The following is a 15081-nucleotide window of genomic DNA, read 5'->3' on the forward strand; positions in this document are numbered from 1 at the left end:
TAGCAATATCAATATTTCCTTTGCCACATCTTGTACACCATGATACACTACAATTCTTGAGAAGAAAATAATTATCCCCAACATTATCAGCTCAGCTCTGCTATGTTATGCTCTAAATTTGCAAAGAATGAGTAACCTGAACAAATGGCTTGATATTTGATGCTGACTTGTTACTTTTCCACTTCCGTCAAAAAACAAACAAAAAAACACACAAAAAACAACACAGAACAAAAATACTGCAACTCTACTTTTCAAATAGAAATTAATGAGTAGCAGAATCATCCTATCAATTTTTCCATATGCGTAAAGTAATGAAATTCTTAGAATGAGAAACAGGGCTATGAATAGGACCGTATATAGATTCCAGTAAAAAGTTTTTCATATAATATTTTAGAAAATTACTTCACCTGCCTGTTTACTGACTCTTAAGATTCATTATAGGGAGCTTTCCTGCATTAATATTCTGTGATTCTAACATTCCATGGAGTTCTATGTAAGTACACGTAAAAAACACACAAACTTCCTTCAAAATCTAAAGATGCAGACCAGAGAGTGACATTAAGCATGGGAAAATACCATTGGATCCTCTGGGCTCCATGACCACTGGTTAACACTAGTTATTACATGGGATAGTGAGGAGCTAGCTGTTTGTAATCAAATGCTCTTTAGAGTTGGATTAAGTGTTTAATAGTTTTTGGGTTTTTTTGTTTTGTTTTGTTTTTTGGTAGTAAAATATACATAACAAAACTCACCATGTTAAGCATTTTAAGTGTATTAATAGAATTCAGTGGTGTTAAGTATATTCACATTGTTGTGCAACAAATCTCCAGAACTTTTTCATCTCTCAAAGCTGAAACTCTATAACCATTCCTTATTTCACCTCCCTTGTCCTCGGGGACTATCATTTTACCTTCCACCAGTCTACTTTCTGTTTCTATGAATTTGACTTTAGATGCCTGTAAATGGCATTTTAACAATTTTAAGTGTACAATTCAGTGACATTAAATATACTCATATTGGTATGCAACCACCATCACTACCCATCTCCATAACCTTTCCATCTTTCCAAAATGAAATCTGTACCCAATAAGCAATAATTCCCCATTAACTAAAACTATGTATCCATTAAGCAATAAAAAACTCCACATGACCCAGTTTCCAGGCCCTGGTAATTACTTTCTACTTTATAAATTTGTCCATTCTATGTATCTCATATAAGTGACTGCACATAATATGTGTCCCTTTGTATTTGAACTGTTTCACTTAGCACAGTGTTTTCAAACACTGTGGTAGCATATACTGGAATTTCATTTCTTTTTTTTTTTGCTGAATAATATTCCACCTTATGTAAAGACTACATTTCATGTACCCATTAATCCCTTGGACATTTGAATTATTTCTACATTTTGGCTACTGTGAATAATGCTGTTCAACAGATAATAACAAATGTTGATGATGTTGATGATGACATGAAGATATTGAAACCTGGGTACAGAACTAATGAGAATGTACAACTGTGGAAAACAATATGATGATTTCTCAAAAAAATTAAAAATATAACTATAATATGATCCAGCAATTCCATTCATAGGTATATATACCTAAAATAACTGAAAGCAAGCACTTGAACAGGTAACTGTATGAGGAAATTCATTTTTTTATAAGTCAGTCATCCTAAGTGGTGTGAAATATAATCTCATAGTGGTACTGACTTACATTTCTTTAATGATTACTGATGTAGAACATCTATTCATGTGCTTCTTGGTAACTTATATATCTTCTTTGAGAAAATGTCTGAATAGTTTTTAATCAATCCTAAAAATATGTGTCTGAATGAAAGAAATTCCTTAGGCACTCTGGCATTCCTGCAGCATGAGCCACTTGCTGCCTGAGTATCACAGCAAAGCACAGACATGCTTAATATGACAAAGGTTTTACTCATTTCTCTAAAAAGTAGCTTCTCCATATAAAATGGACTCAGTTCAATTTAACCAACCAGTTCTTAAATGCAGATTAGTGAAACCACCCTACTCTTCTAAAACTTAGCAAAAACACCCAGAAAGACAACAAAAAGGATGCATTTATTATACTTTTCCTAGGAGCAAGAGGCTTTACCAATTTAATTTCTTATACAAAGCCCAGAGACTCCATTTCCTATGAAAAACATACCCTTTGGAAAAAGTAGTAACAACCCGGCCAGTACGGCTCAGTGGTTGAGTGTCAACCTATGAACTAGAAGGTCCCGATTCAATTCCTGATCAGGGCACATGCCTGAATTCCAGGTTCGATCCCCAGTAGGGGGCATGCAGGAGTCAGCTAATCAATAAATTCTCTTATCACTGATGTCTCTTTTTTATTACTTTCTCTCCCTCCTCTTTGAAATCAATAATAATATGTAAATTTAAAAAGGTAATAATCTAGAGGTGTAAGGAGGATTAACAATACCAAAAGGTATACATTCAATAAACAGCCCACCAAAAATTTCTATTTTGGGACAAGTCTATGTAATTGCCATCATCACTAAAGGGTAATGCTTTCCTGAGCTTTACTGCCAAGAGGGTCAGATCATCCACTGAAATCTGCTCATTCAAAACCAGTAACTCTATTTAGCAAATACTTCTCAATCTTTGAATTTCCAAGACCAGTTTTACCCTAAAATTACTCTATCGTGTTTCCCCGAAAATAAGACATCCTCCGAAAATAAGACCTAGCGCATGGAAAGATAAGACATCCCCTGAAAATAAGACCTAGCACAACTTTGGGAGAAAAAATTAATATAAGACACTGTCTTATTTTCAGGGAAATAGGGTATTAGCCAAACAGCTGATATTCTTAAGTAAAATCTGATCCCAACCTACTTCACATATATAATACTCAGGAAGTAGGTAGACAGGAAAATATTAAAATAAAACCAGCCCCAATTCTGTGTTAGTGAATCCTGACTGTACTACCTGTCTGCCTGTTTTCCACCATTATTTATCACGCACCCATGAAATGCAAGGACTCTTCTAGGTGCTTAACATCTGTCAGAAAAAAAAAAAGAAAAAAAAAAGACAAAGATCTCTGCCCTTGTGGAGTTTCTACTGTCCTTCTATTCACTTTGAAACTAGTGAGTGTGGAACATACCAGTAATTTGTTTTTGCAACCATCTGCAATAAATCTTACTATGAGTATCATACATAATTTCTAATATAGATGTGTGGGAAACTGAAAATATACAGAAAAATTTAAATACAGTGGTTTTTGTGGGCACTGTAAGCAAGCACCATAAGCCTATAAAAATTATTTCTTCCAAGAATCAATAACCAATAAGTAATTGATATAGCCATGCCTGAATAAATGATGGCTTTCCTTATATCAATAATTTGGCCACTCTGAACCTGCCAGATAACAACGTCTATTCAAACCTCAGGAGGTTTGCACAATTAGGCGACAACTCAAGTTTCACTATCTCTATATATAAAAGCGTAAACCACTGTTTGACCACTAGCTATGACGTGCACTGACCATTAGGGGGCAGACGCTCAATGCACAGGCATGGAAACAGACTGATGAATCTCAGAGGGAAGGGGGAAGAGATTAACCAAAGATCTTATATGCATACTAGAGGCCTGTGCATGGATTTGTGCACCGGCGGGGTCCCTCAGCTTGGCCTGCGTGGATCAGGCTGAAACTGGCAGTCTGACATCTCCCAAGAGGTCCTGGATTGCAAGAAGGCAAAGGCCAGGCTGAGGGACCTCACTGGTGCATGAATCCATGCACCAGGCCTCTAGTCATTTATAATTAAGAGATTTTTATTTTATTTTATTTTTTTTTAGTATTTCTAGTTATCTGCACATTAGGCAATTGGTTAGTTTAGACAAACTATATAGACATGCACTGTCCAATATGGTAGCCAAGTGCCACACTTAAAATGTGCCTAAATTAAAATGAGCTGTAAGTATAACATACACACTAGAGAAAAAGAATGTAAAATATGTCAACCATCTTTAATATTGACTACAAAATAAAACATTTTGAATAAAGTAAGCAAAAATATATTATTAAATTCTTCTTTCAGGTTTTTTTTTTGGTTCATCTTCACCTAAGAATATTTTTTCTATTGATTTTTAGAGAAAGTGGAAGGGAAGGATAAGGGGAAGGAGGGAGGGAGGAAAAAGAAGAGAGGAACATCTATGTGAGAGACACAAATCAATTGGTTGACTCCCACATGCTTCACTCCCCAAAGGCTTAAACCTGCAACCCTGGCGTGTGCCCTTGACTGGGAACAGAGACCACGCCCCGAGCTCTAACCACCAGCCAGGGCATCTTTTATTTTTTTAATGCGGCCACTAAAAAATATTATCTTTATCGCTCACATTTTATTTCTTTTGGATACAGCACTGGTTTAAGACAATAGTAGACTTCTAAACCTGTACACAGAGCTAATACATGAATTGTACTCAGAATTTTATATTTATTTATTCATTTCTCAACTTACACTGTTCAACAAACCATATAACAAAATATCAAACATATCATACATTTTATATCAAAATGTGAAAGTCTCAGAATCTAAAGTGAAATTGTTTAGCTGAGCACTTACAAATATGAGGGTGGCCGTTTGTGTAGGACATTCAATCCAGAAAATACTTTTATTCTGCCACCCCTGAGCAGCAGAAGGGTCACATATTCTATTTATAGCTAATATGTACCGTGCCCTTAAGAGTGCCTGGCACTGTGCTAGGGGCTTTACTCACACTGACCCATAAAATCCTTATAACTATCCTATGCGATAGACACTATCATTAACACTAAAGAAGAAACTGAAAGAGATTAAGTAACTTGCCAAAGTCCCATTAACCTGCCAACAGTTCCAATCCAGTAGGCTTTATCCAAAACCATCACACATTTTCCCACGCAAAAGGACAACACAAAAGCCTTATGTCACTATCTTACAGGATTATGTTTTAGTGGAGTGTGCACCCATTACAAAGGAGAGGAGCAGATGGAGGTAATGATTGTGTCCTGCTCTCCACCCAACCCTTTCAATGGCAGGTTAAAGGTGATCCCATGAATTAAATCCTTGATCTCACTACAGGTTTCTTCTCCACTCCCTTTCCCAGAAAGGCTCTATCCCACCCTCTAGTCCAATTCCTATCTGTCATTCAGGCTTCGTTTTATTTTATTTTAAAGAAAACGAGGAATTGAGAGAGAGCTAGACCGACTGACATTGATTTGTTGTTCTACCTGTTTATGCATTCACTGGTTGTCTCTTGCATGTGTCCTGACCAGGAATCGAACCTGAAACCTTGGCTTTTAGGGATGCTCTAACCAACTGAGCTTCCCAGCCAGGCGGCTTCATTTTACCACCATCTCCATGCATGCCAACACAGACTTCCCGCGGTTGAGGCTAGTCACCCCTCCTTCCTATGCTTACCCCTAATGTAGCACTTGGCACCCCCCAATGTGGATTCCTCACTAGGTTGCTCCCAAAGGGGTCTCTTATCATCACTTATCACTAGTGCCTAAAACAGTGCCGAGCATTAGGTACTCGGTAAATGTTTGCTTAACTATCTAATCACCTAACTCAGCTACAACTGAAGTGGAATATTAAAAGTAAACTTAGTGGTAGGAAGTGCTAACCCACAGGCATATAGACAAGTTCTAAGTTTCACGAAATTTAGGAGAGGTCAAGAGAACAGTAAAATACTCAGGAAACAAGTATTAGGCTGTCACTCCCCGTCCAAAAAAGGGGGAGTAGAATAATATATCTTAAATGATCACTTGCTCAATTCATGTCAATACAACTTATTTTATGAGAATGAATTAAGTAGTTGATATATATGTCATAAGAGATCCAAATCAACGACTTCAATAATGATATACATTGTATGATATCAGCTTAAGTTTTACAATTTCCAGAGTTCAAAGAAGACTGCAGTTAAAATCATCTCAATATAAATCTAGTTACACTAAAGCGCGCGCGTGTACACACACACACACACACACACACACTAAAGAGTTTCATTGCACTGTCCCAAGACCGAGTGCTGGCCTTCAAGTGACAGAGGCAACCAAGTGTCCTTTAAGGTATTTATTGGGGGTGGGCTTCACATACGATTCCTGTAACACAATCTGTGGGAACGCCACTAACTTTCCGAACCTAAGTCAAAAGGGACTTTCCTAGAGCCTTCCCTTTTCTTTTTCCTAAATGGGAAACCGATTCTATAATAAAAAGGTCCATCTTCAGAATTACAGTGAAGTAATTCCGAAACATGAGGTGAAAGTACATTTAGAAGCCCTAGGGTTAGGACTGGCACAATACTTTCCTGCAAGTTCTAGCATAAAGTAAAACAGAAAGTTTGGGGCGGGGGGGGGGGGGGGGGAGGAAGAGAAGAAAAAAACAAGACAAAAACTGAGCATCTCCCTTGAGACTGCCGCTTCTGTGGCCGCCCCTGAAGGCACTGTGGAGGCACCCAGGCCACGGTCCCACCCCAAGCACAAGCCTGACACATCAATGAATTAGTCAACGGAGGCCCAACTCTCTTTCCCCCTCTCATTGGCTTTAAGGATTGCTCACCCCAACAACCCTCAGGCTGACTCTAAGTGGTGACCATATGGAATCTCCTCTTTACCCTGAAGTATGTAAATCAGGCCTTTACCAAGGGACTGGCTACGACGGCTTCCATCCCCACCACTACAATAAAGCCCCTTCCCGATACCGACACCTAAGGAAGGCCGACATAAATATGGGGGAAAAGACAGTCCAGCCGCTTAAAGAAACAGTAACCGTGCATGCTGCCTATTTTGTAACAACAAACAGGCACTGGAGCAGAATGGGAGACTCGAAAGCAGAAGACCGGAGAGAAAAGCCTGGGAAGACCCCGCGCCAGTGAGGAGCTCGGTGCAGACTGAAACAGTAACTTGGGTTTTGTGTTGTGTTTTTTTTTTTTTTCGCCTAGGATCGGCATCACTGAAACAAAGGCGTGTATATTCTGGGAAGCAAGATGTCTGGAGTGAAAAAGACACGGTTTTGCAGCTGCACAGGCCACACACACACACACACACACACACACACACACCACCCTCCCGCTGGGTCTTACCTATGGTGGAAATGAAGGTGGTGTTGAAGGCATCGTCCGAGAAACGAAAAAGGACGCAGGTCTTGCCCACTCCCGAGTCCCCGATCAGGAGCAGCTTGAAAAGCAGGTCGTACGTCTTCTTCGCCATTGGGAGGAGCGGCTCGGGCGCTCGCCGCGGGCGGCCCCAAGGGATCGGTCCCTCTCACCAGGGCCAACTCCTCCTCGCCCGGGTGTGTTCTTCAGGCCGGAGGACCGGGGAGGCGTGGGAACAAGGAGGGTTCGAGAGGGCGACCTACGAACGGCCTCGTCGAGGAAGCACCGGCGGCGGCGGCGGTGGTGGCGGCGGCGATCGGTGCTTCCGAGGGCGGCGACCGCGGCTCCGCAGCCTCTCCCAGCCGCGCTGCTCTGCCCGGTTCCGGGGAGTCGGTCGGGACAAAATGGCCTCCCCTCCCCCCCCTCAGGGCTGCTCGGCCGGGACCGCTCCCACGGGCGAGCCAGCGAGCTCGGCCGTCGTCGAGGGAGCGCGGGGCGCGTGGAAGACAGTCTCTCTCCCGAGCCGAAACTCCGCGCTAGGACTCGGCGATGGCAGCCAAAGGAGGACCCCGAGCAGAGAGCTCAAGCTACATAGCCACAGGAAGCCCAGCCGCCCCGGCCAGAGCCACCTTTCCCCCGTGCCCTCTCACGCCGGCGTGCGTGCGCGCTGCCTGACTCACGCAAGGACGTAGGCCCGCCCTGCGGAGGTCCGCCTCTGCGCATGCGCGCCGGGGTGTGTATGGGAGTGGAGCAGCCGGGGGAGGGGGGGCGGAGCGCTGAGTCTCCAAGCCTCAGCCTCAGGCCGGATAGAGACGAAAGGGGCGGGGCGAGAGAGGGCGAGGCCACGGGTGCGCTCCCCGTGGCGGCCCGATAGGGTGCGCGTGCGCGGCGGAACGAGCGTGCCCTTCGGGGGTGGCGCTGCGTAGCAACTGCGCAGGCGCGGTAGGCTGGAGTAGCCCTTTAAACACACCCCCCCCCCCCTTCTCCCTCCCGGGGTCGCCCTGCCCGCTGCGTTGAGAATGCTCCGGGCTGTGTGTCACCGGGTGTCGAGCTGCCCTGGGTGCAGCGACCAAGGACTTGGTGGCCCTGGGATTCCTGTAGAGCTGAACCTGCTACACGCAGCGCCTAGGTCACTTCATACTTTGCTCACATGCGACGCATCCTGGCGTGCGCCTTCCGTCGTGGGCTAGTCGTGACACGGGAACCATGCAAGCTACCTCCCGTTTTACTGAAGGAGCAAAGAGTTGGCGTTCCAGGGGTTGGAAATGGAAAAGCCCGCCGCGCTGCTGCTCTGGCTGGCATGATGTCATCGGCCTTCCAGGGTGAGGAGTGGAAGGCTGAGGAGCACCCGGGCGCTGGGAGAACCTGCCCACCACGTGGAACCTTCGGTGCGGTGCTGTCCACGGAGCACTTGCTCCGGGCCTGGGCGCCCATTTAGAGTGCGGAGAGCCCAAGAGCGCTGTACTGAGAAGGCAGGTCCCCCGCCTCCCGCCAAAACCCAACCACCGGTGTCCAAAACTGAAGGATAGGGAAGCCAACCCCCCCTACAACCCTACACTGTCTCTTCTTGCACTTTCCTTTCAGGCGCCTTACATCCTTCCTCTCTCCCGTCAGTCTTATTTATAACTACTACCCTTTCCTCTTCTTCCTTTCTGTAATTTTAAATATTCATACTCCAGCCCAGCCCGGCATGGCTCAGGGGTGGAGCCTGGTCCTATGAACCAGGAGGTCAGGGCTGGATTCCTGGTCAGGGCACATGCCCCGAATTATGGGCTTGATCGCTTGTGGGGCGTGCAGGAGGCAGCCAATCAATGATTCTCTTATCATTGATGTTTCTCTCTCTCTCCCTCTCTCTTTCTCTCTGAAATCAATCAATTACTTAATATTCACACTCCTGCCCCATCAGTATCACTGTGCTTCATGGCTCCAAAGCACACCTAGGTTGGCAGAGTAGTTGGTCCTGGACTGGTTCAACCTGACACAGGAGAAAACAGACATCTGAAAAGCAAGAAAGTATTGAGAACTACATTTTTAAAAATATATATATTTTATTAATTTTTTTACAGACAGGAATAGAGAATTAGAAACATTGATGAGAGAGAAACATCGATCAGCTGCCTCCAGCACACTCCCTACTGGGGATGTGCCTGCAACCAAGGTGCATGTCCTTGACCGGAATCGAACCTGGGACCCTTCAGTCCACAGGCAGAAGCTCCATCCACTGAACCAAACATGTTAGGGTGAGAACTACATTATAACACCCTAACCACCACCAAGATGTTTGTGTATTTAATATGTAATTAAAATTAGACTTTCAGGCAATTATTCATATTTCAGTCACCCATTCTTTAGACTTGTTTTACGTTCTTCCTTCAAAATTGCCCCTTAAGCTTCATTACTAAAGATGCTTGTCTTCTCTAGTACATCTTGTTCTTCAGTTTGTTTCTGTGCTCGCTCTTTTTAGTCTTGTCATTTAAACATGATTCTTTCAATTGGGAATGTCTTATTATGATAAGGCCAACGATTCTAAAATAGGCTAGCTATGGGAATCACAAAATGAGCGATGGTCAGTGCTTCACAGTTTTGTTATCAACTCAGAATCAACCCTGAGTACCTCAGGAATATCTTCTTAGCTTGATTCTTTCAAAATAAGTTCTATTGACTCAAGCCTCAGTGTTGTAATGCATTTTAGAATTGTTACGGTTTTTAAATGTAGAGAGCCTAATTAATTTCCCTATATAAATTTTGGGGGTAATGGGCAGCTAAAAACGAAAAAAAAATTTTTTTAAGTATTCTTTATACCATGTTTTTAGCCGTTTCATTCATTAGAATCTTTTCTCCATTGACTCCAAACTTTAAGAATTAATTATCTCCCCGTTGGCGGGGCTCAGTGATTGAGCATCAATGTATGAACCAGGAGATAACGATGTGATTCTCAGTTTGGGCACATGCCCGTATTGTGGGCTCAGTTGATGCAGGAGACAGCTGATCAATGAATGATTCACTCTCTTCATTGATGTTTCTATCTCTCTCCCTCTCTCTTCCTCTCTGAAACCAATAAAAACCTATTTTAAAAACGAATTATACTTCTTAATACAATTGATTTATTATTGGGTTAGGATCTTAGAATTTTAGGGCTGTCATATTTTTTAAGTCATAATTTAACCTGTGCTTGTAATTTACAGATGAGTCTAAGGCTCAGAGAGGTTAGGGACTTGTCAGAAATCACACTGTTAGTGGCAGAACCCACACTATATGGGCAAGGGGAAGGAGAAGCAAACCTCCACAGGACACCATATTGCATGAAAGGGAAATTTGGGACGCTCTGCCAGTACTTAATGTTTGGCTTCCCTGAAGTTAAAGGTTTTGCTGGAGTGAGGCCTAAGCTTCGAGCCATATCTACCACGAAGGCAGCTGGAGTGATCAAGCATAGAAGACCCCCTGATTCTTGAAAAATAAAATACAATAAAAGGATAAAATGGGGGTCTATGTAGACCTAAAAGGCAAACCTAGAGATGTGAAGTAATATTTGAAAAAGTTTCATACTAAATGAAAGAAAGTGCCAATTTAGTACTAGCTTAGGTTTTATGCCTTTTTCAAATTGCTCTGTAAAAAATCTAGTCCGAATATTTGCAAAGTCAAGAAAGAAAATTGGTATATTTATATGTTTATACTATTAATTAAGGTGTTATTTCTATGTTTTTCTAGAAAACGCACACAGCTGGCCAGCTCTTCAGGATCAACTCTCAGGACCTGCTTTATAAGAAATCTCTGCCTTAAGAGGTATTGACTCTGGATCATCTTTATCCCTCTTCCTGTGTATATTTTTCAGTCTCCTTTTACCTGATTTCTTCCTCTTTAATCTCTCCGCCCCTTGCTCTCTCTGTTATTTAAAAAAAAAAAAAAAAAATATATATATATATATATATATATATATATATATATATATAAAATTGATTTTTTTTATTTTTTTTTATTTTTTTTTTATTTTTTTTTTTTACAGAGAGAAAAGGACATGGATAGAAAGTTAGAAACATCGATGAGAGAGAAACAGCTGCCTCCTGCACACCCCCCCACTGGGGATGTTCCCGCAACCAATGTACATGCCCTTGACAGGACTTAAACCTGGGACCTTTCAGTCCGCAGACCAACGCTCTATCCACTGAGCCCAACCGGTTTTGGCTCTCTGTTCTTCTTAAGAATGGATCTTCCCTTGAATGGTGGCCTCACTGCTATGTCATCACCTTGCTGTAAAATCTCAGAGACTTTGCCTATTTATATACTGCCTATTTGCTATGTCCGTATTCCCAAGCTTCTCCCAGGGACTTCCATGAGATACTAACTACTGATTGCCAAGAGGCTGCAACTTTTCTCATCACCATAGCCTGCCAATATCCTGCTCTGTCTGCATATCTTGATTTAGTCCTACCTCCTGTTAGAGAATTATTGCCCCCTGAGCCTTCCCAGCCCACCTGATGTGTTTGTTCTAGTCTCCTCCAGGGATACGTCAGTGTTGGCCTACTCAGCTGGCACTTACAGGGCTCCAGGCCCTAACCAACTTCCTCTCCTAGCTTTCACACACTAGTCTCCAGACAAGATGAACTAGTCCTCCTTTTCACAGTTGCTATATATCTGCTGGATTTCATGCTTAATTTAATGTGGTTCTCTCTATACAAAATGCATTCTCCTCACCCCAGCTACATCTCTTCAGCCTTCAGCTTAACTGTTCTCACCAACACTCTTGTGAGAAGGAACTCGTTTCTCCTTTGAACTCCCATAGCACTTTTAAATATCAATGTTTCTCCCTTTTATTTCACAAGTAATGTATATTTACTCTTAGATACTTAGAACCCGCCAATAAGGAAAACAAAAAATTTTAATTATTAGAACGTCTATCCCCAACCAAAGAGTCAGTTACCAGGAGGACGGGAGGGAGGGTGAGAGGGTGCAAAGGGGAAGGTAAATATAGTCAATAATATGTGACAAGTTCACACAGTGACAAATGATTACTAGAACTAATCGGGTGATCACATTGTAAGGTTTAAAAATGTAGAATCACTATTTTATATACCTGAAACTAATATAATCAATATAAGATTGTATATCAACTATACTTAAATTAAAAAAATAAATTAAAAAAACAGAAAATACTTCTACCCCCAGAGATGACCACTATTAGCATTTTGGTGAATAGCTCTGTGGATATTCTTCTTCCTATAGCTCTCTATTTAGACAAATCTTATGACACATTTTTTATGTTTTATGGAAGATACTTGTGTACATATCTTATTTTCTCAAGTTGGAATCTTCTTGAGGGCTGTGATTATTGTATATATCACTTGGTACACTACCTTAAATATACTAGAAAATCAAATCATGCTTATTGAAGGAAAAAGAAAATGAAACTCAGAAAGAGATTCACTGTTTATTTCCTAGAAAACAATTACTAATTTGGAGAAATGTTCAAAATGTTGGGAATAAATTGAAGATTCAAAAGTAATGGAAAGATAAAACTCTTGGAGGAATGTTTTACTTATTTATTTATTCACTTTTTAAGAAAATATATGAAGAACTTACCTAACTCCATCATAAAGTTTGTTTCTGTGAACAAGAAATAGTATTAAGGCTAATAGAGAAATTGTGATATAGTGGAATGAACACTAAACTGGGAGGCAGAAAACGTACTCACAAACCTGTTCTGTTACTAACTCTGTGACAATGGATGATTCATTTAACCTGACTAAGCATATTTTTTTCTTAATATGTCAAAAGAACATGGTACTTCATGAGGTTGATTCAAAAATTAAACAAGATAATACAATTAATGTGCTTTATGTAGCATAAACACATATGCAAATAATGTGATTAGCAGTATCATTAAGAGGTAAGAGTGATGAGCCCTAACTGGTTTGGTGGACTAGAGGGTCCCAGGTTCGATTCCTGGGTCACATGCTCGGGTTATGGGCTTGATTCCCAATAGGGGGCATGCAGAAGGCAACCATCAATGATTCTCTCTCATCATTGATGTTTCTATCTCTCCCTCTCCCTTCCTCTCTGAAATCAATAAAAATATATTTATTTTTTTTAAAAAGGAAGGTGCCCTAACCAGTTTGGCTCAGTGGATAGAGCGTTGGCCTGTGGACTCAAGAGTCCCCAGGTTCAATTCTGATCAAGGGCATGTACCTTGGTTACAGGCACATCCCCAGTAGTGGGTGTGCAGGAGGCAGCCGATGTTTCTCTCTCATCAATGTTTCTAACTCTCTATCCCTCTCCCTTCCTCTCTGTAAAAAAAAATCAGTAAAATATATATTTTTAAAAAAGGAGGTAAGTGATGAATTGCACCATAAGGAAAAAAAAAGCAGAAAAATTACAAGTGAGAATACTTATAAGTGATCAAAGCAGCAAGCCATACTGGAAGAAAAATGGTGTCAAAGAAAGTTGAGCTAAGAACAGGAAAAGGTAAGAAGGAGAAATGAAAGATTAAAACTGGAAGAAGCAAGAATTGGAACTGACTTGAGTTGCCAAAATTTAAAGGTATCATCAAAAGGAGTAATGAGTCAGGCTGGCATGGCTCAGTGGTTGAGCATTGACCTATGAACCAGGAGGTTGAAGTTTGATTCCCAGCCTGACCATATGCCCGGGTTGTAAGCTGGATTCTCAGTGTGGGGCATGCAGGAGGCAGCCAATCGATGATTCTCTCTCATCATTCATATTTCTATATCTCTCTCCCTCTCCCTTCCTCTCTGAAATCAATAAAAAATATGTGTGTGTGTGTGTGTGTGTGTGTGTGTGTGTGTGTGTGTATATATATATATATATATATATATATATATATATATTTTTTTTTTTTTTTTTTTAAGGAGTAATGAGATCAAAAGAAAGAAATTCAGTGGCTAAAGGCACAGAACCTCACAAACACACACACTAAAAACTTCATACCATCAACTCCATCAGATCAATCCCCACTCACCTGTATTGGAGCAATTGATGCAGCACAGTGGTTAAAATCATGGGCCTGGAGTGGACTAAACCAAGGGTTCTACATCTGTCTCTTGTGAAATAGAGACCTTGAGTAAGTTACCTAACCTCTCTGAACCTGTTTTCTATTCTGCAAAATGGAAACAAGATGGAAATTGCTATAGGGTTGAGCAAGGATTAAAGAAAGACGCTGTTTTTGGCCATTAGTTAATGTTCAGATATGTTATTACCAGCACAAGAATTGAGAAAACTTTTTTCATTTGAGGATCAGGGGAGTCCTGGAAAAGTGAGGAAAGAGGGCTGCTTAAGGAGAAACTTGGAACCCACATGGAACAGAAATTAATTCAACGTTAGCTGTTTCTCTAGAAAACTGTACCTTCAAATGTCAAGATCTAGAGACAGACCCATCATACCTAAAAAGGCAATGACAAGAGGAAAATGCTTTCACTCTGTGAACCCAGGAAATAGGAAGCTACATTTATGACATACAGACTCATGGCATGATATAATGGAGTCACAGTTGAATCCCTTTCTATCTTGAATCCCTGTTCTAGTCCATTTTAACTGGTCATCTTATACAATTACTACTCACTTGCACTTCAGTTTCCTCTTCTGGAAAGTGAGGTTATCAGTAACTACCAAAGCAAACTCTGGTGAAAATTAAAGTATTTCATGCAAAGAGCCTGGCAGTGGGACTAGCAGTTCCTTGAACATTGGTTCTCTTCCCCTCATAAGATGTAAATCATCTAAGGGACTTCTGTTGTATCTCTTATAACATCTAGCCTCATGTTTTGCATGTAATAGGGGCTCAATAAATATTAATTAGAACCAGTTACATCTGCATTAGAAGAAATCCTGGAGGCCATCTAAACTAATTTTCTGCTCCATGCATAAATGCTCTAACCAACCACAGGCCTGCCCAGCCTCTGTGACTACTGCTTGTGAGCCTCCTGATGCCAAGAGACTGACTTCTGCCCAGCCAGCGTGGCTCAGTGGTTGAGCATCA

At 41.4% G+C, this 15081-nt stretch overlaps 1 protein-coding gene and 1 long non-coding RNA gene across 3 annotated transcripts in view; one reads left to right on the plus strand and one right to left on the minus strand.

Annotated features, from left to right (window-relative positions):
* The window catches only part of RAB10 (RAB10, member RAS oncogene family), a 44919-nt gene extending 37117 nt beyond the window's left edge, over positions 1-7802 (minus strand). The window contains exon 1 of the mRNA XM_084901417.1: positions 7086-7802. Coding sequence (XP_084757543.1) covers positions 7086-7212 — 127 coding nt within the window. The 5' untranslated portion in view covers positions 7213-7802. The remainder of the gene's footprint in view (positions 1-7085) is intronic.
* On the plus strand, positions 6370-14092 carry LOC311631374. Of its 2 annotated transcripts, none has more exons than XR_014796564.1 (3): positions 6370-6901; positions 10806-10880; positions 13958-14092. It is a non-coding gene; the product is annotated as an uncharacterized lncRNA (long non-coding RNA). The 2 variants fall into 2 exon arrangements; XR_014796565.1 differs by lacking the exon at positions 13958-14092 and adding an exon at positions 11101-11999.
* Positions 14093-15081: the final 989 nt, after the last annotated feature.

The sequence above is a fragment of the Pipistrellus hanaki genome, assembly GCF_964339955.1.
Source record: "Pipistrellus hanaki genome assembly, chromosome: 12".
NCBI lineage: Eukaryota > Metazoa > Chordata > Mammalia > Chiroptera > Vespertilionidae > Pipistrellus > Pipistrellus hanaki.